The 23,996-nt window shown below is 52.4% G+C and overlaps 1 protein-coding gene across 9 annotated transcripts in view; it reads right to left on the bottom strand.

Moving 5' to 3' along the window:
• KDM2B (lysine demethylase 2B) overlaps window positions 1-23,996 on the bottom strand; it is a 122,395-nt gene that overhangs the window by 64,332 nt on the left and 34,067 nt on the right. For 6 of the 9 annotated variants that reach the window (XM_089894454.1, XM_089894462.1, XM_089894456.1 and 3 more), the window contains 5 exons: window positions 20,841-20,934; window positions 19,645-19,798; window positions 12,473-12,588; window positions 6,658-6,784; window positions 4,055-4,536 (listed from right to left, as the gene is read on the bottom strand). In XM_089894454.1, the coding sequence (XP_089750580.1) occupies window positions 4,055-4,536; window positions 6,658-6,784; window positions 12,473-12,588; window positions 19,645-19,798; window positions 20,841-20,934 (973 nt within the window). Of the gene's footprint in view, window positions 1-4,054; window positions 4,537-6,657; window positions 6,785-12,472; window positions 12,592-17,959; window positions 18,038-19,644; window positions 19,799-20,840; window positions 20,935-22,318; window positions 22,732-23,655; window positions 23,863-23,996 lie in introns of those variants that run through there. The other 3 variants (XM_089894463.1, XM_089894459.1, XM_089894457.1) reach the window with 3 other exon arrangements.

Below are 23,996 nucleotides of genomic sequence, written 5' to 3'. Positions count from 1 at the left end.
TGGCCGCTGAGCGTCTGCATCCGGAGCCTGTGCTCCGCAACGGGAGAGGCCACAGCAGTGAGAGGCCCGCGTACCGCAAAACAAAACAAAAGAATCCGCCTGACAATGCAGGGGACACAGGTTCGAGCCCTGGTCCAGGAAGACCCCACATGCCGCAGAGCAACTAAGCCCGTGCGCCACGACTACTGAGCCTGCATTCTAGAGCCTGCGAGCCACAACTACTGAGCCCGCATGCCTAGAGCCCATGCTCTGCAACAAAGAGAAGCCTCCACAATGAGACGCCCGCGCACCACAACGAAGAGTAGCCTCCGCTCACTAAAACTAGAGACAGCCCACGTAGCAATGAAGACACAACGCAACCAAAAATAAATAAATAAATAATTTTTAAAGAAAACCAAAACCATACATTACAAAAGAAAGGAAAAAATAGGTTTTTGATAAAAGCTAAAACCTAGCCATCTGGAGACTGACTTACTTTGGGGACTGTCTCTAATCCCAGGGGCTCTGGTTACCATGAGCCACCATTAGCAGCAATCTCTGAGGTCCCAGAGAAAGAGAGAGAAGGAAAGAAGACATCATCTTTTTGCAATACAAGCCAAAGATCATAACTGATAAACCATCAAGGGTGAACCACCACTGGTGAGAAACACAAATCACTCAATGGTAGTGGAGGCAGTGGGCATCGGCTAAGAATTCTGTCTTGGACCCACATTCCTGAGCTGACTTTTAGTTCTCAGCCAGTGTAAAAGAAACCCCAACATCTGAGAAGAGTGAACAAAGGGACCTAAGCATGCAGCCAGGAAGAAGCTGCTCACCTTCTGTGACAACACTCACTCTAGAGGCCAGTCTTGGCTTCAAAATCTCCTCTGGGTCTCCAGGGACTGGGAGGGACTGGGGCTAATGGCCTGGCCAGAGAGCAAGGAAGTAGCTCTATCTACCTACTCTGGAAAAGACGAGTTGTCCACTTCCCCCATACAGGCCACACAGCACTCAGAGGTGCTAGCAGAGGCTCCAATTTTCATGGGGCTCTAAGGAGACCTGTCCACCCAGCTTATAAGCTCTTTAGCCTGAAAAAGGCCCTCCTCAGACAAGGCTCAAGACCATAAATATCTCTGGAGACAGGTAAGTTCAATAAGTAAGCTAAATGGTTAGATTATACTAAAAAGAGATGTGTGAGCCAAATGGTAAGTAGACATTAGGGAGACAGTAGGGAGCGGTGGGGACTGAGGTATATGAGATCACCTGCTACTCACTTCCTGCTGCTTGTAGCCAGTCAGGAACATGAGCCAGGATAGCCAGGATATTTTATATAACTTTCTTGACTTTAATTTATTCTCCTGATTTTTTAATGTTAGCAAGTAATTACAAAAATATGTTCAATACTATACAGGCCAAACGCAATGCCTAGAGGCTGGATTTGGCCCTGGGACTGCCAATTTACAGCTTTAGTCCCAGGACCAAACAAATCTGTTGCTTGTTCTGTAAAGGAAGTCCAAACTCACCTTATTACCTTCCCCCTAAATTCAGAGTCACCTCTGAGAAGAGAGAAAATCACTTTCTCTATAGCGGCCAAAAAAGCAGTCTAGTGTGTGAGCGCATGGACTCCCCCATTGAGCAGTATGTGTGGCCTTGGGCAAGCTACTTAACCTATCTGTACCTCAATTTTCTCATCTGTAAAATGGGGGTAACAAAAGTACCACAGAGGATTGCTAGGAGGTTTAAATGAGTTTATATATGAAAAAGATCTACAACAACAGACAGTAATTGAGATTCATTACCACATATTATGAGCTGCCACTGGACCCCATGGTGGCGGTTGGGGAGGATGCAGACTGGGATCCTTGAAATTTGTCTAAGCCCCTACCCTAGGCCTCCTTCACACCATCACGGGGCCTAAGCTGAATCCAGTCTCAGAGGTCGATCAGGTGGGTACAGGTGAGGGATACAAGGGTCTCAGTCCTATCCCTAGAAAGAAATCTGACCAACCAGGAACACTGCACATAAACATAACGAAGTAAAAAAGGCTCTTCACAAGCACAGAACAACATTTCCTCTTCAGATGAATGTTTTTTTTTTAACTCATTTACAACATTTTGGAACCTTAATGCTATTAGTGATTTTATTATTGATGAAAAGAGCTTGCTTTCACTTTATAGGATCTTAGAAGAAAAAAGTAGCCACATGACAGAAGTCTAAGGTTTCCTTTAGGAAACCCAATATTTCCTTTAGGAAACCCAAAAACTCCATTCCACAAGATTAGAGGTTCTTATTCTGAGGTCCAGGAATAGGCTCAGGAGTCCAAGACCCCCTGATATTGCACACAAAATTTTGTGTGTATAAGCGTATTTTCACAAAACTCTCAAGAGAGGTCAGCAACCTCCAAAACAGTCAATGAAAAAGACCTATTTGAAAGTAAAGATTTGTTTTGTTGGGACACTGACCACAGAGTTCTTTTACCTGGCAGTTTCCCAGAGTTATAAGATTTTAATTTTGTGGCACCTATAGTGGGTACACCTGCTATATATATAAAGTAAGACATAACCTGGATTAAAGATCCTGTACACCAGTTCCCTCTGCTGGTGGTACCTGTTAAGCTACCTGATTGGGCCCCAGGTCTCCCCTCCACTAGACCCCAAGAGTTCAGTGCCTGATCACTGAGCACCTCAAGGGCAGCAGAACAGTCTTAATATTTCTAGATTCCAGGGCCTGACACAATGTTTTCTAAACAAACAAATATACAAATGAACTAATTAAGTCCTTGGTTGAGTCTGCAGCCATTAAAGAAGAGACAAATTCAGTTTCCAACCACAGCAGGCAGCTGGATTCCAATGTCTGAGAATCAGACATTGGAGAAGGAAGCCCAAATGTCTCTGAGGCCTCACATCAAAAAGCCTTACCAATGCTGAGACAGGAGGCAGTTAGTTCCAAGTAGTGATATTCACACAGGCACCCTGGAGGCTTCATCCCAGCCCTACTATCTACCTGCTCTGTCACCTCAGGCATGTCCCTTAACCTCCCTAAGTCTACTTCATCATTGGTTAAGTGCAGATGGTATGGGTACCTACCACTTCCCTAGCACTGGTACCTGGCAGGTGGTAAGCTTTCAACAAATGTTATGATTACCACAAGACAAGGCCTCCCAATGTATTTCCTGTTTCTTAAATACATTGCACGTTTGCACTCTGCCTAGAACATCCTTCCCCATCTGGAGGACTCCTATGCAGTCTCTAAGGCCCAACTCAAATTCTCACTGCATAACTGTCCCAGAGCCCTGGCCCCTGGTGTGGCCAATAAGTGTCCCCTCACACCACTCCCATGCCCTGGGTACACACTGTGGCACTCAATTCCCTGTCTCCTAATTTCTTTTTTGTTTGTTTGTTTTTGGCCACACTGCACGGCTTGCAGGATCTTATTTCTCAACCAGGAATTGAACCCGGGCCACAGCAGTGAAAGCACTGATTCCTAACCACTGGACCACCAAGGAATTCCCTCCTGATTTCTTTATCTGCGTGCTTCCCGTTCCCCCATGGCCAACACAGCTGGTGCTCAATGAGTTTGCTCAATAATTAGGCTCTACTTGGAGACCTCTGAATCCTGGGTGGCCAGGTGGCTCTTAACTGGCTACCTACAAGACAATCGGGATGTACAACCTGCTCACATGAAACAGAAGCATGCTCCAGGGGAAGCCAGCCCAGAGCAGCAAGTCTTCCTGACCAGGATGGAGGAGTCTGTCCCCAGGCCCAAAAACAGCACCACCGGTGCACTGTAGGCAGTAACGCCTACTTCCCTTGAAGCCTCAGATTTTCAACAAGTCCTGAGAGAAAGTTCATTGTCAACTGCAGAGCCAGCTTCCACCATGAGAGAGATCCCCCTGCAAGTCTCAACAGTGGCCTCTGCTGGGACACCCTAGATGGGCTTGCTTAGACCAAAGGCCCCTCTCCGCACATGGACGTACCCCCAGGACAGTCTGCACCAAGCCCCCCGGAGCTGAGCTGCCCTCAGGAACCTGCCCGGCCCTCCTCAGCTGCCCAGCCCGAGGTGACCCCCTGCCCACCTTCACACCCTCCAGGAGTGCCTGGGGGTCCTCGATGCCCTCAGGAACACACTTCTTGTTCTCCGGGAGGGATTCAAGTTTCTCCACCAGAGCTTTCAGGCCCTTCAGTTCAAACTCGGTGAGGTGGGTCCATTTGGCAGAGACCTCGGTGGCGGGAGAGCCGGTGGGCGTCTTGGGGTAGTCTATGGGCACCGTGGCGGACTTCACGCTGTCTTCTGACTCATTCGACAAAGTCCTTTTGAGGAACCGCATGGCAGGTGCTTTGGGCTTCTTCCCGGGGGCCTCCGGGTCCTCGGAGGGGGTGCTGCTGGGCGAGGCAGGGCCATCGGTGGGAGCTTTGGGCGTCTTATCTGCACCCTCCTCCTCTTCCTCCCCCTCCCCCTCCTTCTCCTCCTCCTGGGGCTGCTGCTCACAGGACTCCTCCTCCATCTCCAGCCAGGAATCAGATGAGAAGCCGTCTATGCTGGGCTTTCTTGGGGCATCTATGGGGTGGGGAGGCGGGGAGAATGTCACAAGAAAGACTGAGATGAACACTCCAAACTCCCTGTTGTAAGTAACCAGGACCCCCACGCACTATCCCTCCCCTTTACCCTGCAGATCGAGCTCTTTTGACAATTCTAATGGCCTCTGCCTCCCTCAGGCTCTAGAAAGGCTAGGGTCAGTCAGAGCTCTGCTTTTTCCCAGCCGTGTGTACCCTGACAGGTTGCCTCACCTCTCTGAACACATCTGGCATTGTACCTTTCAGTATGTAAAAATAAGGCAAAAAGAGCACATATTATATGATTCCATTCATATGAAATGTCCAGAACAGGAGGAAATCTATAGAGAATGAAAGTAGATGAGTGGTTGCTTAGGGCTGAGGGCATGGGCGTGGGGTGAGAGGAGGAGGGGGTAGCTCAAGAGTACAGAGTTCCTTCTGGGATGATGAACATGTTCTAAAAACTGACTGTGCTGATGTTTGCACAACCCTGGGAATAGACTAAAAACCACTGAATGGTACACATTAAATGGGTGAATTGTATGATATATAAACTATATCCCAAGAATATGCTGTTTCAAAATACAGGCAAAGAATACTTCCCCTGAAGGCTTGTAGCGAGGATTAAATAAGGCATCACAGAGCACAGTTCCTGGCACACAGCTAGCACTCAAAAAAAGTGAGGTGTCTCCCGAACGTCCCCCCTTCTCTTTGGCAGATGGACTGGAGAGGCAGGGGGAACCAGTGGCAAGAAAATTTAAGAAAAAAGTGGGCACCAAGGACCCAAGCATTGCCTCAACATTTCCTCTCTAGCCTGGAATGAAATCAGGAACTTTCTTCTATGGCCCTAAATTTCCAAATGAGAGAAGTGACCCTCAGTTGCCTGGTCCTGGGGACCGCCACAAAAATCAAGCCTCTGGTCCCCACGGGAACGTGTAGCTACTGCAACAATAGAGGTTGTCACACTACTTCACAGTCATTTCCCATCTCCTATCGGCTGGAAACTTCAGAAGAGCCAGCTGTAGGATTTTGGTATTTTTCAACGCCTGAATCATCTAACAGGAATGAAACTCACAAGAGAACCACCCCCACCCCACCCCACCCCCAGCCAACAGAACTGAACTTCCAGGAGGCACTCCCCAGTAAAGACCCCAGGAGAAACATTTCCCCATCACATGTCTGCCCTGAAACCCCTAACGTCAGGAGGGGAGTCAAGGGAAGGAAGGAAGAGGCTTAGAGTGAGAAAAAAAAAAAAAAGAATCTAAAACTCTTGGAGATTGCAGGAAAAATCGTGCAGACCCTAACAGAGGCAGACCAGTCACGTTTTTCTATCCCATGATGAGAAAGATGCAGTGAATGAGGCACTGTGACTCTAGCATCCAGGAAAACCCTTCGGCAGTAACAGCGCAGAGGCAGAAGGGAAGAAGCATGTTCTTCCTACAGATCGCTCTTCGGGGCTGTCACAGCTAGATGTAACTTTAGGGCGGGTGCCTGTGAGTCAAGACTCAAGGACTGAGCCATTTTGGGGGGGTGATGTCCCTTTAAGTAATGGCAGCATGGCAGGGCGTTGCAGCTGTGGCTTATAAACGCTCTCTCCCTGCCTCTGTCAAAACCACCCACTGCTCTGCCAAGCTTGCATCCCCAGCCCTGGTCACCCCTCCCTCTGGCTTATAGCTGGCCTGGGTTTTGAGGGACTGGCTGCCTCTCTTAGGCCTGCTTCTATATAGACAAAAACCTAACCCCCAACACAGGGAGAAAAAAGAATCAGCTGGTGTCCAGGGAGGGATTCAAAAAAAGAACCAGGATTCTTTGCTCTGTAGGGAGCCTGTCTCAGCAACCATGCCCAGGACTGGCCCCACCCCACATCTGCATAGTCAACTAGCAAGACCTGGGGGCCCCCAAGATGACTCTGTTGGGGTCACAATTTCCTTCTCTTGGACTCTGTATTCCAAGTGGGAAACTGACAAGGATGGCTTCCTCTCCCCTCCTCAAGGGTCTCTAGGAATCTGCTGACATTCAGGCTCAAAAGAATTCCCAGAACCCAGGACTCCCAAAGTCCCACTGAAAAAAATTATTCCTGCCCCAGCTGAGCCGTCGAGGCGGTCGGATTGCAAGGTTCACTCACCAATAAGCATTGATTCTCTCTGGTATTCCTGAGTGAGGTAGGACCGCTGGGTCACACAGTACACGTATCTCTCCAAGACATACCAGCACATCTCATAGTAGAAGGGGTAACGGAATTTGGGCTGCACCTGAAAGCAAAGATCCAGGTGCACAGGTCAGTTTCTGGACGGCAGAGGGGAAAGGAGGGAGAGAACGGCACTGGGGTTGGGGGAGGGGAAAGTTCCTGGGGGTGGGAGTTATTTTCATAATCTTAGCAAGAGCACAAATGATGGGAAGGAAAAATGGGGGGTGGGCTGGAGGGAAGTGCTGGAAGGGGCAAGATACCAGCATGCACAAATGAGGAGGAAGAGCGGGTGAAGAGGCCTATGTAAGAGCATCATTTCAAAGGTCCCTGAGCTTTGCACCGGGAAAGCTGTACGGGGTCCACTTTGTGCTTCTGTGAGATGCAGAGAAAAAGAGTTGTCCCCTGACCTGCTGACAGAGGGTGCGGTACCTGCGGATGCGAGCCCCTGCCTGATTCTAGCTACAACAGGCACAGGCTCCTTGCTGGTTCTCCAAAATTCTTGCATTGACTCTACTACCCCTCCCTCCCACCTTGAAAAACAGAAATCAAACCCCAAACCTTACCCATTTGCAGAGGCAGGCAGTCAAGCATATCCAGTACCCAAAGAGGGAGGCCACAGGAGGCGGACCAATGAGGATGGAGGGGGCGTGGCCTCTCCTACCACAGGGGTGGGGCCTCAGAGGGGTCCACCTCCTGCTCCTCCCCCACAACACCTGGCACTTCCAGCCTGTATCTCCACAGATGACTCCCTCTGACACAAGTTCCTGGTGTGACCGTGGACCATCCTAACACTGGGGAACACAACCCCGGGTCTGGAGCAGCAGTCCAGCTGGAGATCCCCTTTTGGCTGTTTCTTACAGGGGAGGAAGTATAGGTGCAGAGAGCTTTGTGCATCAGAGCTGTGAAAAGGCCCAGCCCCAGGGGGATTCTGATGGGTGGCAGCACGGGGTCTACACCGATGAGATGGCAGCAAGACATGGGGAGGAAGAAATACCACTGATGGCCCTGACACAGGAACAGCCTTTCAGAAACTACATCCCGAGCAGGCACGGGTGGTGGGAGGTGGTCCCTGTCTCCCATGTCTGGGCCCTCTTCTGCGAGGCCACACATGGATCCCACACGTCCACACTCACTCCTGGACCCTCTCACCAAGGGTGGGTCTGCCTTGAGGGACCTGTGCAGGAGCCAGATACCCCTCCTCACCTCTCCTGTCCTCCAGGAACTCAGGGAGTTGGATGTCAAGGAAGAACACTCTCCCACCTTGCTTTGCTCACAACCAACAGGCGACATTCTACATCTGGGAGGAAGGCGAATTGAATACAAGCTCACCTAGGTGCTCCATCTGCCCTAAAATACTATTTTCCTGTGTCTCTCAGTGCCCACCTGGAAAAGACCCCCACCCTGCCCTCTGAGAGTCTCAGCTCCAGTTCCCCATCCACCCCAGGCCCCACTGACTCAGTTTCCAGCTGCGAGGCCTTTTTCCCACACTGGGGGCGCCTCGCTTCTCCCATCTGCGTCCTGGGTCCATTTGACCTCCCTGCCTCTGGTGGATGGTGTGCTTTGGAATGAGATCCTGGCCGCCACATGCTTTTGAGCTCCTCGGGGGGATGCATGGAGTTGGGAACATCATCTAGCGGTTTCCTTGGCTCCAGCTACTTTCCCGAGAACCCCAGTTTTATCGCTGGGAGAGTATTAATCTTTTTCCAGTCATTGAATCAGTGTCCTCCAGAGTTTGAAAAGGAGAAAAAGGCTCTTTGGCCTGAGGCAGACCCTGTCCTCCTGTGAAGAGAGTTTGGGGAGGGGGCAGTTCTCAGCCCCACCCCCACTCCAGAACAAGGGCCAAGCAATTTTGAAACAAATCATCAAAACCTACAGAGCAGGCTGAGGACAGGCAGGCCTGCCTCTTCTCAGACCCTCACTCACATCTCCCGACTTGATTGGTAAAACACTCAAGTTACTTTTGACTTTTCAAATTTGGGAAACCATCTGAGCCAATCTGCCCTGATGGGCACCATGGCGCCTGAGAATCTTTCTAGGTTAGGAAAAAAAAAATTTTTTTTTTTTGGCTGTAGTTCAGGAGAGGAAGATAAGTCTCCCCTCATTGTTGCTGAACCCAAGGGAAACCAGCTGGGTGAAAACAAATGCTGATGAAGGAATTCAAATTCTTTTTCGTTTTATTTTTTTTAATTTTTTTTTTTTTCCAAGAGAGCACCACAGGGAACAAAACTTGCAAAGAATTGACTTACAAACAGGTTGTCGCCTTCCACCCTTCGCCTTCAAAAGGTTTCAGCCACATGCCTGGGAACATTAAACACACGATTGCTCAACATTATTTGTTGACAGCTTCAGAGCCTCATCAAATTGAGTTGTTCACCGAAAGGCAAGGCAGTCAGAAAGCAGGCCACGCTCCCAGCCTGGGGGTGGGTAATCAATCTATCAGTGGGTCTCAAGGGGTCAGTTTGAGTTCCCCAAGGTTCATTTGAGTGGCACCTGGCCTAAGCCCTTCCTCTTGGAGCTGAGTGACCTTAGGAGATCAGAACCAAAGATGTTTTGGTGCATCTACAACTCCCAGGTCTCAAGGACTTGTAAAACTAAAATATCAGGGTGGGTGGGAAGTGTCTTAAAATTTGTTTTTCTCCTGGAAAAAAAAAAAAAAAAGTCAATGGAAGAAAAAAAAATCCAATGGTAGGGGAAAGGTGAGAGGAAGGGTAAATTATTTGCAATTTCCAAATAGATTCACTGGCTGAGAGGGAATAGGGCATGTTGGCATTACCTTTCCTGAGAAGGCTGCTTTCACTAGAGCCATTAGGGAAAAAAAAAAAAGATAAATATAAGAGAGATGGCAGTTTAATGATCAATTGGACCATTCCTATCCCTTATCAAGCTAACTGGAGTAAAAATATGTAGTGAGAGTTGTCGAGATGTTATCTTCAAATAATAAACATGCAACACAACCATTCTTTGGTGTAGCTCTTCACCCCTCTGCTTATCTTTAGAATGAGAGGGGAAAGATTTAATCTACAAAAGGGGGTTGGGAAATGAAAAACCCCCCAGTCCCAGAATGCCTGCACCTGTGCGTGCTTGCCTTATGGACAGCAGGGTAAAGTCACCTATCACGCAGCCCAGAAAAATTCAAATCATGAGAGCAAGACATGCTTCCTACACATAGGAGAACACTGGGGTTCCCCTGGTCTCTATGGGGAGGTCCCCCATCTTGGGCCACAAAAGCAAATTATCTTTCTAAAACAAACCCACACCATGGGGCTTAGAGACTGACAGTTTCCTCTGTCCCACCCTCAGCATTTGGTTTCCAAGCAAAGCCATGTTTTAGGACTCTTGAAAAACTATTTTTAAATGGCCATAACCTTCTTAAGAAAGCTCGCAGGGATATAAAGAATTAAGTTGTAGCGAGCTGACAAGGAGCCCTGGCATTTTATCTGGCTTCCAGTGCTCTCTCTTCCCAGCATCTTTTGTCTGCCTTGGCTCCTAAGACATAAACAATTGGGCCTTGTAGCCAAGCCCTCTCCAAAGACCAGAAATCAAAGCAGATTAAACAGCCTGCCGCTGGTTCCCGCCCAGCCTGCCTGCCTGCCCGCCTGCCCCCCGCCCGTCCACCTGCTTCAGGAAACCAGATGGGGTGCCCACTGAGACAACAGGGACAGTGAGCCTTGGGGGAGGGGGAGCTGCCATACTCATCTCCACGTGGGTGCGATATTCCATGGCAGCTCAGCATGGTGCTCGGGGTTCTACTCCATTACCCTCCCTCCCACCTCCCACAGACAGGGGAGGGGATCCGGGCTCCTAATGGAATGATGGGGCCCAAATCCACTGAGATGTATGATCCAGATTCCCTGGGGGAGGGGGACGGCTGCCAAGTGAGTTGCTGAAGCCTTTAGAAATCCCAGCCTGACTCTGGCTTTCAGGAATTGCCTGGAAAGTTGTGGGCTTGACTTTTTTCTCCTTTTCTATCCCACACCTACTTGTCTGCTCACACACAAACTGGCCCATTCTTCAGGGATGGCCAAAGAACAGTTGGCCAGAGTCCCAGACAACACTTGACCCAGATGATAAGATGACCACTCATACCCAAATGGTGCCTTTCTCTAGAACGCCACAGGGCAGCATCCCCCAGACCAGGGCAGGGATTGGCCTCCCTGCCAGACCGGGAAAGGGATGGTAGGCAGGCAACAGAAAAGAGAGGCACAAAAATCCACAAAGCAAGACCCAGTCTCCGCGGATCTGGGCATCCCAGCAGCAAACTAGCCTATCTGAAGAATGCGCATTTGACCTTGTTAACACACCTACCTGCCCACTGAATATGGTTCAAAGTGGTCCCCAGGAAACTCTTGGAAGAGGTCCCTCAACACTGGGGCTATTAAAAAGGTCAGATGCATACACACTGGCTAAGACTTTGACTCATGTATGTGATTCCATGGAGACCAAGGCCTGGAAACAAGACCAAGAAAGGCATGAACCCTGGGCACAGAGTATCTGCTTCTATGAGATGTTTCCTTAGGGTCCGGGCCTGACAACCCTCTCTGGGAAAAAAGTCAACTCCAAGGCAAAGCCCAAGAAGACCAGGTGTGGTCTATCCATACAATGGAATATGATTAAGGCATAAAAAGGAACAAAGCACTGACAAATACCACAACGTAGATGAACTTGAAGACACGATGTTAAGTGAAAGAAGCCAGACCAAAAGGACATTTTATATGATTCCATTTACATAAAATATCCAGAACAGGCAAATCCATAGAGATAGAAAGCAGACCAGTGACTGCCAGAGGCTGGGGAGGGGGGACTGGGGAGTGACTGCTACTGAGTATGGGGTTTCTTTGGGGTGATGAGAATGTCTTAGAATTAGAAATGATGGCTGCACAGCACTGTGAATGTGCTCAATGCCACTGAGTTGTGCACTTTGTGTATGTGGATTATATCTCAATTAAAAAAAAAGAAAGACAGAAGCAATATTTGAAGAACTATAAGAGAAAAGAAGAAGTAGGCCCTTTTTGCACCAGTTTCCCACTCTCAGACCTGTCTCAAATGCCTGGGGACACTGGGTCAAGTTCCAGCAAGGAAGAGCCAGTGCTTTTCAGAGGAACCTCATGGAATGGAACAGAGCACGGCAGAGGGCCCATTGTCAAGTATCTGAGCCTTGGCCCCTGCTCCTAGGGCATGGGGCTGGGGGTGGGATGCAGTGTCTGAGAAACCATCAAGGAGAAAAGGGGACCGCCCCCCCCGCCAGCCACAAGCAGACATTGAGGCAGAACTCAGATAGTCCCTGGGGGACTCACAGACACTGGCTTCCTCGGGGTCCTACATCACATCTGGGGCCCCCACATGGTCAAGACCTGACCTGCCTTCCAAGGTCCAGCCCCCGCCCCCTGCTCCAAACCACCACCACAACAACCATGAAATCCCCCCACTCCCTCACATCCCTTCATACACGTGGGAAGAAGGAAGAGGCACGGTTCCTGACATCTCACGGTGCTTTCTCAAGAGATACTTCCTCTTCAACAGGGGGTTTCGGCTGTCACCAGCCTGGAGGTGAACAGAAACTCCCGGGGCTCTGGGTGGGGCTCTCGCGGGCACCCACTGCCCTGCAGAACCAGGACCAAGACCCAGCTTGAGGCAGGGAGCAGGAGGGACAAGGGACCAGAAAGGACTTCGGAATGACCGTCCCATGCGCCCCAAGCACCAGGCAGAGCTCGGGGGCCGGTGTGGCCACGAGAAGAAAAGGAAGCCGCCTCACCCGCGTTCTGTCCTCGATCTCGTAGATCCGCAGCTGCATGGGCACGTTGAAGCTGTGCAGAATGTTTCCGCCGAACACCAGAGAGTCTACGGGGGTGTAGACTGCATGGATCCAGCCTGGGGTGGGGAGGGCACAGAGAGGGTCAGCCACTGGCCCTTTGGGGGCCCCCATTATGCCCACATGCAGGAGGGCGCAGAAGGCCCAGGTGAGCACCCAGGGCCAGAGGGAGGATGCTCGGGCTGCCTGACGCAGAGGGCTGAGGTCCTGGCTGGCCTAGAGGACCCAGACCCACAGCCCCACTGACTGCTGCTGGCAGTGACCCCTGGCTAGCTCAAGTCGGTCCTGGGCAACTGCAGACCAACCCCCTTGTCCTGAAGACCTTGGTGATAAAGTGTTACAATGGACCTGGCTGCAGCAGCCAACAGAGAGGCAGGCCCTGTCCCTCTCCCCTGCAGGCCAGGGAGCTGAAAACCCCTCACTCAGGCTACTCATATGTCCTTAAGCCTTTTCCTCATCATCCCAGCGACCATCCATCTCAGGAGGTGTCAAGGATTGCTCGGGGCCACAACTAAGGGTCGTGACATCCCGCCAGAACCCAGATGCCTCCTCTGCCCGAAGCCACCCCCTGCCATCAAAATCCTCCAAGGCCCATTTCCAGGCAGTCTCCTCTACCACATGACACCTGCAGAAGCTCTGCTTCTGCTCTGCCCCAAGTCTCTCTCCTGCTGACTGCAGCTTATTAACACCTTGGGGCACGGCTTTTTCATCTCCCTGATCTCCTGGCCCAAAGGCTGGCACTGCAATCATGAGAAGGATAACTGAGGACTACCTTTGTGCCAGGCACTGGCCTGAGGGCTTTACAGGGCTCCTCTCATTTAATCTTCACAAGATACCTCCAAGGTACATGCGACATTCACCCCCAAATTACGGACGAGAAGGCTGAGCCACAGAAAAGTGAAGTCACTTATAAGGACTGGGACCCAGGGGGTTGGCCTCCGCTTGGTCCATGAAGGCTAGAGACAAAGCAAGCCGCCTAATTCCTTCAATGATGGACTGAACGTGTGTCCAGTGCTCAACAGTCCTCCATGCAGCTCCTGGCTACCATACTGGACAGTGCAGAGCGAGGGGAGGGGTGGCATTATAACCCACTCCCATTTACAGATGCTGAAACCCAGGCTCCGAGAAGTAAGTCACTTGCTGAATGATGTCACAGCAGGTGAGCGACAGCAGCTCCATTTTTAACTGCCATGCTGCACTGCCGCTACATCACAGGCTTATTAGCACAGGCCTGGGAGTCCCGGGAGACAGGCCCGCGAACACGGAGGGGAGGCAAAAAGGGAACCAAGAAAGACAGAGGCGAAGACAAGGACAGGCAGAGGCCAAGGGACTCACGGTGAAAGACAGAGGGTCAGCAGAGGGGAAAGGGGACAGACAGGGGCAACCTGAGATCCCAAGCCCTCTCCATAACCCTGAGGCTAATTCATTCGCTCGGAGGCAAAGTATAGAGGCCTCCCCGCCCACGCCAAGCGGGAGCAGTTCCAGCCTCTTTCCTCGGTGAGCCGAACACGCCAGCCCTGAGTCACGGGCAGCCACGGGTGGCCACGGCTGCCGGGAGCCGGGCTGCCACCTGGGAAGAGAGCTCGGAGGCTGCGAGGCCACTGCTGGCATCTGTGTCAACACTCTGGGCGGCGGGCTCTCCCCTGCTAGGGACAATCGGTGGGACAGACCTGGTGGCGCTCAGGGGAAGGCAGGGGCAACCCGCCAGCCAGGAGCACAGGAGCAAAGGCTTTACGTAACCTGTTTCTGCGGCTACCCGCCCACAGCTCTGGCTGCCGCTCTGCCCGCCGCTCTGCCCGCCAGGTGTGCCCTTGCGGGGCTACCTGGGCTCCTTCCCCACCACCTCCCTGCCCCCCGCCCCGCCCCGTGCAGCAGTGCGGCTGCGCCTCTAAAGTCCCAGTTTCCCGGTTTCCAGGACTTCCCTGGCGATCCAGTGGTTAAGACTCCGTGCCTCCACTGCAGGCGGCACAAGTTCTATCCCTGGTCCAGGAACCAAGATCCTGCAGGCCCCGCGGCAAGGCCAAAAAAAACCAAAAAAAACAAGTCCCGTTTTCCACATCTGCTTCAGCCTCTCCGCCTCAGCTGTGTACCAGCTGATATTCTCAACTGTACATTTTTTTTTGTTTCCACCAAGCGGAGCCACACTGTCTATTACTATTGTTGTTACCACCATCAGCATTATTCAAGCAACATTTCCTAAGACTGGGACCTAGGACAGCCGGGTTTCAAGCACATGCTCATGGTAGGGTGAAGCCTGAATGGGACAAAAGTTCCTGGGTCCCTTTCCTATGCTCCTCGCATGCCCACCTAATGCCTATGAAAGCCCACGTCCGGGGACCCGGGTTGGAGACTGTCCCCAGTGCTGACTCACCACGTGGCCTGGGGCACCTGCCTGTCCCCTCTCCTGGCCTCCACGTGCCCGTGTGAAATGAAGAAGACCACTGCTTCCCTTGTAAGAACTCAAACCGTGTGAGCAACTGCCCCTGATACTCGTGGTAGTCCCGTCCATCACGAGGGCTTTGGAAAGAACGGCACCCTCGTGAATCTGCATTCATCAGCCCCGAACTCTCCCTTCTGGAAACGCAGACTCACTTGACTTACATCTATTCCCCTGATGTGAGAGGTGCTGTTGCAAGGAGAGGGGCAGGGAATCTGTACTGACATTCCAGGGGTTCTAGAAGCTTCTCTCCACTCTCCTCTCCTCCCCAGGCCAGTGCCTCGCAGGTAGGTCAGGCAGCCTGGCCTGGATTAGAGTCACTGCCCAGTCCCTGCCCCCAGCCCCCCTCACATCTGCTCCATTACTTAAACACTTGCTTCTAGGACTTCCCTAGTGGTGCAGTGGTTAAGACTCGGCGCTTCCACCGCAGGGGGCGCTGGTTCCATTCCTGGTCGGGGAACTAAGATCCCACATGCAGTGCAGTGCGGCCAAAAAATTTTTTAAATTAAAAAAAAGTAAAAAGATTAAAAAAAAAAAAAGTTTTTTAAATAAACAATTGCCTCCGGAAGAACCAGGGAGTGGAAATAAAGCATTCAGAAGCCCCATCTGAATCCACCCTCCCGATACTCATTCATTGCATCCCAGGAAGCACGAGAGAGCAAGTTTTCCCAGACTGGTGACTGCACCGAGGATGCTGGCATCTGCCTCCTGCTTCCAGGCCAGAGTCTCCAACAACATGAAGGCGACAACAGAGGCTATCAGGCCACGCGACAAGGGACAGATCCAGCCACGAAAGGAAATCAGGCGACCCACAAAACCAACTGACGGGTATTCTCTGGGACATGAAGGGCCGAGAAGGCCACGGGGGAACATGGTGTCTGACCCACAGCCCAAATGCTCAGGGTTCGGAATGAAAAGGCCCCTGACCCACATTTGTGTGGCTGCTGCAGGGATAAACCCAAAGGTCCCAGAACTCAGGGGTGCCTCACAGAGGCCCACGGCCCTCAGGAGCATCCACGAACTCCCTGTGCTGGCCCAGGCCCGGGGCTGGGCACTGTGGCTGCCAGGATGAAGCCAGGATGGCCTCTCCTCTCTGGGACCTCATAGCTGGTACCAGGGGCCCAAACTGCCAGGCCACGGGCTGCATCAGACCCAGGGACATGTACAGTTTGACCCACCTGTGTTATCAAAATGGGGAAATTTCCGGCTTCCCTGGTGGCACAGTGGTTAAGAATCTGCCTGCCAATGCAGGGGACACGGGTTCGAGCCCTGGTCCAGGAAGATCCCACATGCCGCGGGGCAACTAAGCCTGTGCACCACAACTACTGAGCCAGCGAGCCACAACTACTGAGCCCATGTGTTGCAACTACTGAACCCCATGTGCCTAGAGCCCATGCTCTGCAACAAGAGAAGCCACCGCAATGAGAAGCCCGTGCACCGCAACAAACTGTAGCCCCTGCTCGCCGCAACTAGAGAAAGCCTGTGCACAGCAACAAAGACCCAATGTGGCCAAAAACAAAAACAAAACAATAAATAAATTTTTTTTAAAAAATGGGGAAATTTCACAAGGCTATCTGAAGTGCTTTCCTCTCCAGAAAAATGAGAAGCTGGGCCCACCAGGCCCTCCAGCCCTAACTGGCTGGAGCCGAGCAGCAATTCCCCAGTTTCCCAGAGCGCCTCCACCTCAGCCTGCTTCACTGCCAGCCCGTCTCTGCTCTGTACCCATTTCACAGATAGATCATCTCAGGTCCAAGAGATCAGGTCCTATTTATACTGTTAAATAGCTAGGAGTTACTGTTTCTCAGACTTGCCCAAGGCCTGAAGAACCACCACCTCTGAAGCATAGCTAGCACCCAACCCCTTCACCCTCAGACAAAAGAAGAAAAAGATAAACCTAGTCTCACAAAGATACTGTGACACTTAAAATCTTCCTAACCCAATGGCATCCACGAGCTTTCACAGAGCTGATGGGGAAGCTTGAGGCCAGCGTGAGGTAGGGCACATCGAAGGTCACACTGTGGAGGTGAAAACCCAGATCAGAGGTGGGAAATGCCAGAATTAGATTCTCCACTTTCCACACCCAAAAGCTCATGTGCAGTGGCGGGATTCCCCAAGGCTCTCTCCCCAAAGCCACATCCCAGCTACCACAAATCTCAGATGTGTGTCTGGTTCAGAGGGTGTGAGGACCCAAGATGCTCAGCTAGTTCAGTGACTCCAAAACTCTGGTCCTTTATTTTTCACTGGTTGACAACAAAATAAGAAAAATGAAGATGGCATAGATTTTCATAAACTCAAACCCATCAAATTTCAAGTAGTGACTGTCCTTTATTCTGGAATTATGTACTCCCATCTTTTTTAGTGTCAGAATAGTCCTCCTTTCATGAAACATCAGCAAAAGTAGCTGACAGGTTGTTTTTTTAAATTAGTGCCCATATTTAGCAAAACTACAAGATAATAACGTTGATATCAGTTCCCACCTTTTTTTTTTTAACTTCATGAAATCAATGTCTGGGAACCACATGTACACCCTGCCCTTGAGAAGGTGACAAATTCCAACTGTCCCTTTTTTGCTTCCCAAAATCCAGGGAAAAAATCCTGGTGTCTCACTCAAGACTGTTAGGGCCAAAAGTCTTTGCTGAATTCTAAATAGACTCCTACCAGCTGCAGTTCAAATCCACGTCCCCTCTTCCTGCCTTCAACACACAGTCACACCCCTGCTGGGACTTAGATGCTGCTTCTTGAGACCTTTTCCTGCTTGCTTAAGGCACCAAAATTAACACCCTTCCCATCCCAGATCGGGGGAAAGCAATGGGCCACCTCTCGGTTCTGAAAAAGGCCCTGCGAGAAAAACGCCTGTCCTCCCAGGGAGGCTAAGGAGGCCTGCACTCAGGGGACAGAGTTGGGAGGGAGCCTGAGGATCCCAGAGTTCAGCCTCACCCTGCCCCCACTGTAGAGATGGGACAGTTGAGGCCCAGAGAGGGGAAGAGATCAGCCCAAAGTCACAAAGACGGCAGCAAGGCCAAGCGCACGCCAGCCTCCCTTTGAATCTACCAGGGCCAATCTTCCCACACCTGCAGTGGCCTTGAACACGCTGCAGGATACCACCTCCTTCCAGGCTGTGCTCCCTAAATGCTGTCCACCAACTACAATTCCCTCCTGTCCCAAGCAGCAGTCTCTCCCCTCCCGGAGTTAAGCAGCTCCAAGGGTGCACCTGGGGCCCTGACAACAAAGTCACCCCTACTAAACCCCGCCACCTCCAAATCCCAAACTTCCCTAATAGTGAAATCTCTGCCCAACTTTCTAGAAGAGCCCGCGTGTGCAGGTCCCATCCCCATGGTGGGAACTGCTACCACAACCGCTCCCCCTTCAGTTGACACTGACTTGATGTCCAGACCCAAGGCCAATTCCAGTCCAACTTAAGTGTGACCAGTTTCTCCATCCAATGGATCTTAGTGGCCTCAAAGGAGGCCTTGGACCCTAAGATCCAAGCTTCCACTGAGTGGCAATTTCCCTGCAGGCTCCTTGGCATATGGCCTCTACTTGTGTACCTCCAGTGACGGGGAGCTCAGTGCCTAGCAGAGCAACTCATTCCAATACCACTTGGCTATACCTTGTCTTCCAAGATATGATCCTTCAACTGGCCAATGGCCATTACCATACACCTTCACTTCCTGGGTAAAACAACCCAATTCCTCCTTCAAATTCACCTCACCTGATGTGGTATCCAGACTCTTCTCTCTCTCGAGGTTGACTTACCCATGAGGGTAAGTCATTACAACCCACGAGGAACACAGTCTCCTACATGTGGCCTGACCCTCTCACTCTATACAGTGGGACTGTCACCTCCCTCATGCTGGGTAAAACACTTCCACTAAAATGCAGCCTAAGATTCCCAGGTCATCTGCCACATCTACTAGTGACTCAGCCTGTAACTGGCCAAAAGCCCTCAGCCCATCTCCCAGGAGCTGTAGGCAAATAGGTCTCGGTTCACTCAGTCCTCACTACCACCCTGGGAAGTCTTCCATTTTACAGATGAGAACATTGAGGCACTGAGCTTAAGTCATTTTCAGGAAGTCAGGCTTGTAAGCAGCAGAGCAGGAATTTGAATTAGGGCGGGGCTTTCTGGCCCCAGGGCCCATGCTCTTAGTTATTGCCCTCTGCTATAGTTGTAGTTAATTTTTTTTTTTTTTAAAGGGGCGAGTGCAAGTACAGAAACTGACCTTGATCCCAATTACATTTCATCTTGTTCTGCAGGAAGGAAGCTGCCACTCTGGGCGCATTCCCCTCTACCCCTTCCCCTGGGCCAACTCCCCCTTCTCCCCTCCCCAGCCATCAGGATAAAGTTGCCCCTCCCCTCCCCACAGGACCACCCTCATCCTCACCCTCAGAAATCTCAGCAGGACATCTTGGAGGAAAGCATTCAAACTTCCCCTGAGGGAGGGCCCTCAGGAGGCTTTCTCCCCAAGAGAGAATTCTAGCCCACAGGCAGGAAAAAACAGGTAAGATGTGAGAGGCTATTTTTCCCTGCAGCCTGAGGCCTGCTTCTCTCCTTCTCTCAGGGACTGCCAAGGGCAAGGAGGCCCAGAGAAACCCCATCACTTGGCCTAAACACCTGGCTGAGGCCACCTGGCCAACAGGAGGCTGCTAAGAGCCCAGTGGCAGCCTTGTGGGAACCTACCGGAAGGGATGAAAAATGTGTAGCCCTGTTTCAGCTCAATTCTTTGGCATCGCTCCACACGGTCTCCCAGGAAGATGTCGCTCTGTTTGCCTGACAGCACCCACTCCTCGTACAGTGCCAAATTGTGCAAGGTTGGAGGAATCAGCCAAAAGATCTTAGAAGGAAAAGGAAGCAATCAGTTAAAGATCCAGGCCAAAGTCTCTGATTTCTTCCAGGCTCTGCCACAACCCAGAAGACAGCCCCACCTGCCTGGGAGCAGGGAGGATGGGGGAGGACACATCCCCGGAGACCCTTCCAGGACCAGGCCCAAAGGGTCTCTGGGGTGGCAGGGAAGGCTGTACCGCCCTTCTGGGACACCCCTTGCCCGCCTTTAGAGAATCTCCGTTCCAGCTGAAACACCAGGGTGGGAAGACTTCCTGGACTGAGTGGAACATTCTTTCTCCTGAGCCGTGGGCTTGTCAGGGAGGTGGGGGAAGCAAAAGAAGGGGAATTTCCTAAGTTGTAGGATAAAATGGCCCAATAAATAAAACCAGCTTGTGCTGGCTCTGGAGAAGGAGGAAAAACATCTGGAACCAAGAGGGATGACTTCCTACCCGGAATTTCTTCCAACACATTCGGTTAAGACAAATGCACACGCAGACCCAGAGGAGCAGGGCAGCACACACGTATTCTCAAGGAGCACCCACCTCCATGCAGGGACCCCTACGTCCCCACGTGGACATGCACACAGGAGCAGACACAGCAGGAGCACCCTGAACACATGCCTCACGTCCTTTCTCTGGGTGATGTCGGTCCCTAATGTAAACTGTTCTTGCAGGCAACTAGACTTTTAAGTTAAAAGGTCCCAGTGCTGGAGCTGAAATTACAGCTGGGGGAAATGAAATGCTGGAGGTTCTTGGGAGCCACATCTGGAGTTCTAATCTGGCCCAAGATGCGTAGGACACTGGACTGGGCAAGCAGGTGTGAAAGGGTGACCAGATGTGATGCAAAAGAGTTGACCTTGACCTTTCCCTCCAGAAGAAGAAAAGAGGGTGAGGAGTTGACCTTGATCTTTCCCTCCAGAAGAAGACAGAGGGTGAGAAAGTCCTCACAGGGTGGGGTCTGGCTGGAGGCGGGGGCAGAAGCAGAAAGGTGAGCGAGCCCCTCCATGCACAAACAGCCAGGCGTGTACAGAGATCTGAAGAGACTCAACTCACCTTCCCACCCCGGAAAACATGGTACCAAACGGAAGTGCCTCCAAAGTCGATGTGGAAGTCAGTGAAACAACCTTTCACGCTCATCAGACAGTACCTGCAGCACAGAGGTGGGGAAGCAGAAAAACAATTCAATGCCTGAATCACAGGAGGCGAGCAAACAGCTTCAGAGATGCCTGACCTGCTGCCCTTTTATAAACGCTGACACTGGGGAATTTTCTTTTTTTTTAAGACCCAAATCTAATCGGAGTTCCCCATGGGGGAAGCCCCTGTGATCAGGTGGCGAATCTCAAGCATTGGCTACCTGCCCCCAAGGCTGGGAGAGGCATTTTTGTTTTCAGGTTCCCGCGAGAGGGCTGGCAACCCACAGGCCACTTGGTTCCTTCCTCGAAGACGGTTTTTACTCTTGCCCCACCCCTGCCTCCTACCCAAGCAAGAGGCTTCATTTCTGCTCCTTCCAGCTCCTATACCTGCAGTTCTCCCAAGCTGCCAGGCCCCTCTGCAGCAACTGGGCCCTCTGGAATTCAGCTGTAAACCACCTGCATAGCTTGCCAATTGCTAGTCCCCATTCATCTCCTCATTCATTCAACAATCATGTACTGAGAGCCAACCAGTGGTCCAGCCCAGAGCCAGGCATGGCACTTAGAGAAAAGCATAAGACCCCTGCCATTAAGGATGAAACACTCTTAAGGGAGCGCGACCCTGGGAAAGTTAAATGGCAAGGCAAACTGCAAATGACTGCAAAGTAAGCAATGCAGCTGGAAGTACAAGGGTACCAGCCATAAAAGACCACAGTGTATAATTCCACGTATGAAATGTCCAGAGTAGGCAGATCTACAGAGACAGAGAGCAGGTTAGTGGTGGCCAGAGGCTGGGGGTGTTGGGAGGAAATGGGGAGTGACTGCTAATGGGTACAGGTCTTCGTTGTGGGGTGACAAAAATGTACCAAAATTGATGGTGGTTGCACAACTCCGTAAACATACTAAAAAGCATTGAATTGTACACTTTAAGTGGATGAATGGTATGTGAACTGTACCTCAATAAAGCTGCTAAAAAAAAAGTAAAGCGATAAAGACCCTCGGGGTGGCGGGGTGGAGTGGCAGAGAGGGAGGGAAGGAGTCAGAGAGGGAGAGCCCGGCCCTGAACGGCTTGGACAGAGGGAGGGCATTTGGGAGAAGAAACCTGCCAGCAGCCCCCCTTCTAAGCTCTAGCAACTGCCAGACAACCCACCCTTCCTTACAGGAACTCACCCGTCCCCTCCCTCCTCCCTCCACTTGCTGCCCTCCTAGGGGTGAGCAGAGCTTAGGAGGAGAGGGGACAGACAGGCTTCCAGGTCCCGGCCTGGCAGACGGCAGTGCCAGGGCCCCCTCCCTCTCACCCACCCCTTCCCCCAAAAGCCACAAGAGCACGGCTGGGGCAGTCCCCCACGGCTCATGCTCCCACACCTTCGCACCTCCGGAGGCCCGCATACACACGCTTACCCCACTGACCGCTTTTCCCCGCTGCACTTTGCTTTTCCATGGTTTGGGAAGAGGAGAGGAATGGGGCGGGGTCGGGCAGGGAGGAGCCAGCAGCCTGAGAGGAGATAATGGTGGGGGCCAGGGGGGACGTGGGCTGAGCTGGTTAGGAGGCTGAAGGGTTCCAGGCGCCCCCTCCCTCTGGTTGCCTTTTGCACCTCACATTCAGGTGGACCCGGGGCTCGGCAGTATGCACGCGGCGTGCCCCGCGTCCCTCCTCCGGATAGGCTGGAAGGAGCCTTAACCATGTGTCTGCAGGAGGCTGACAAATCAGAAGGCCTTCCTGCACATCAGAGCCCCGCTGCCTAGCAACCCCATCGGAGGGGTGTAGTTGACAGCACAGGACGCAGCCCTGTCACGAAGACAGGCGCGGGCTGTACTGCTGGCGCTGGGGTTGTTAAAGTCCCAGCTCCGGCTCCGGCTCCGGCTCCGCATCCACACCCTGCTGCCTCCTCCCGGCCCACCCAAGCCAGGTCCCCACTCTGAAGGCCTGGGTGATTCTCTTCTCTCCAAGGAACTGGAGGGGTAGGGGGCCTGCTAAAGCCCCAGTCCACCCCACCCCCATGGACCACGCCGGCCTCTTCTCTCCAAGCACCACTTCAAAATATTAGTCCTCATTTTCCTAAAACCACTCTTCCTCTCGGTTTTCTTCTTCTCTTTCTTTAATCTAACCTTGGTTTCTACCTCCTCCAGGCCTGAGCAGAACACAGTCTGGGGAAAACAATTTAAGTGTTTGTGGGGTGGAGAAAGGCTAGGTGCTTCCTTCGGTCTGCAGCTGGATACCCACCCAGGGGCCCAAAGCAGAAAGGAGAGGAGCTTGGCTCTTGGGCTCCAGGACCCAAGTCTCCCCGGCCAAACAGGTCTTCCACCTTCAACCTGCCAATCTCCTGCCGCAGTTCCAGCCTCCCCAGCACACGCGGAAACGCAATCCCTGCGAGCTGCGGCTGCTGCGTACAAGGGAAAGTTCTCCAAGTTGAGCCTGCGTCTGCTCTCCCCTCCCAGTCACCCTCCATCACCCTCCGAGGCCCCTCGGAGCTTGGGGGCGCCACTTCCAGCCCCGCCTCTCCATGAAAGGCCCCTCCTCCCATGTCCCTCATTTCCTGGCTGCCAGGCCTGGACCGCCCCTCCTGCCAGGCAAGTGCACGCTTTAGGGTGGCCAGGGGAGCTGGGACGGGGCGGCTTTTGTCCCGGGCCCCTGCAGCCGTCACCCCGCCTGCCTCCTCGCCTGCCCCGCACTCATTCCGCGTTTCCCCCCTCACTCCTGCTTCTCGCTCGCTCTGGCGTGACGCCTTTGCACTGACCTCTAACAGCTTCCTCTTCCAAAGCACACCGCAGTCACATGGGCACCCCGGCTCGGTGCCACGGCCGCTAAGCTCTCGCCGCGGCCGGCCAGCCGGCCTGGTTTCCGCCTCGGCCGCCCCCTGCCCGGAAAGCCGCGCCCCTCGACACCCCCACTCACGGCGCAGGCGGCATCTGTGTAGGACACCCTCCAAGTTGGCGCCTGAGAACCCGGCACCCGCGACCTAAGCTTTTGGGGGCTTCCCACCTCCCAAGGCCGGGGCTGGCTGGGGAGGAGCGTGGTAGGAGGGGGCGCTGCACCTGCAGCACCAACTTTGGGGCGCTGCCTCGGGTCTGGGGAGGC

Source organism: Delphinapterus leucas, chromosome 14, assembly GCF_059928025.1.
Source record: "Delphinapterus leucas isolate spDelLeu-1000000601 "Yukka" chromosome 14, BTC_Dleu_Yukka2, whole genome shotgun sequence".
In the NCBI taxonomy this organism is placed as follows: Eukaryota; Metazoa; Chordata; class Mammalia; order Artiodactyla; family Monodontidae; genus Delphinapterus; species Delphinapterus leucas.
This window is presented reverse-complemented; position numbering and strand designations above follow the sequence as displayed.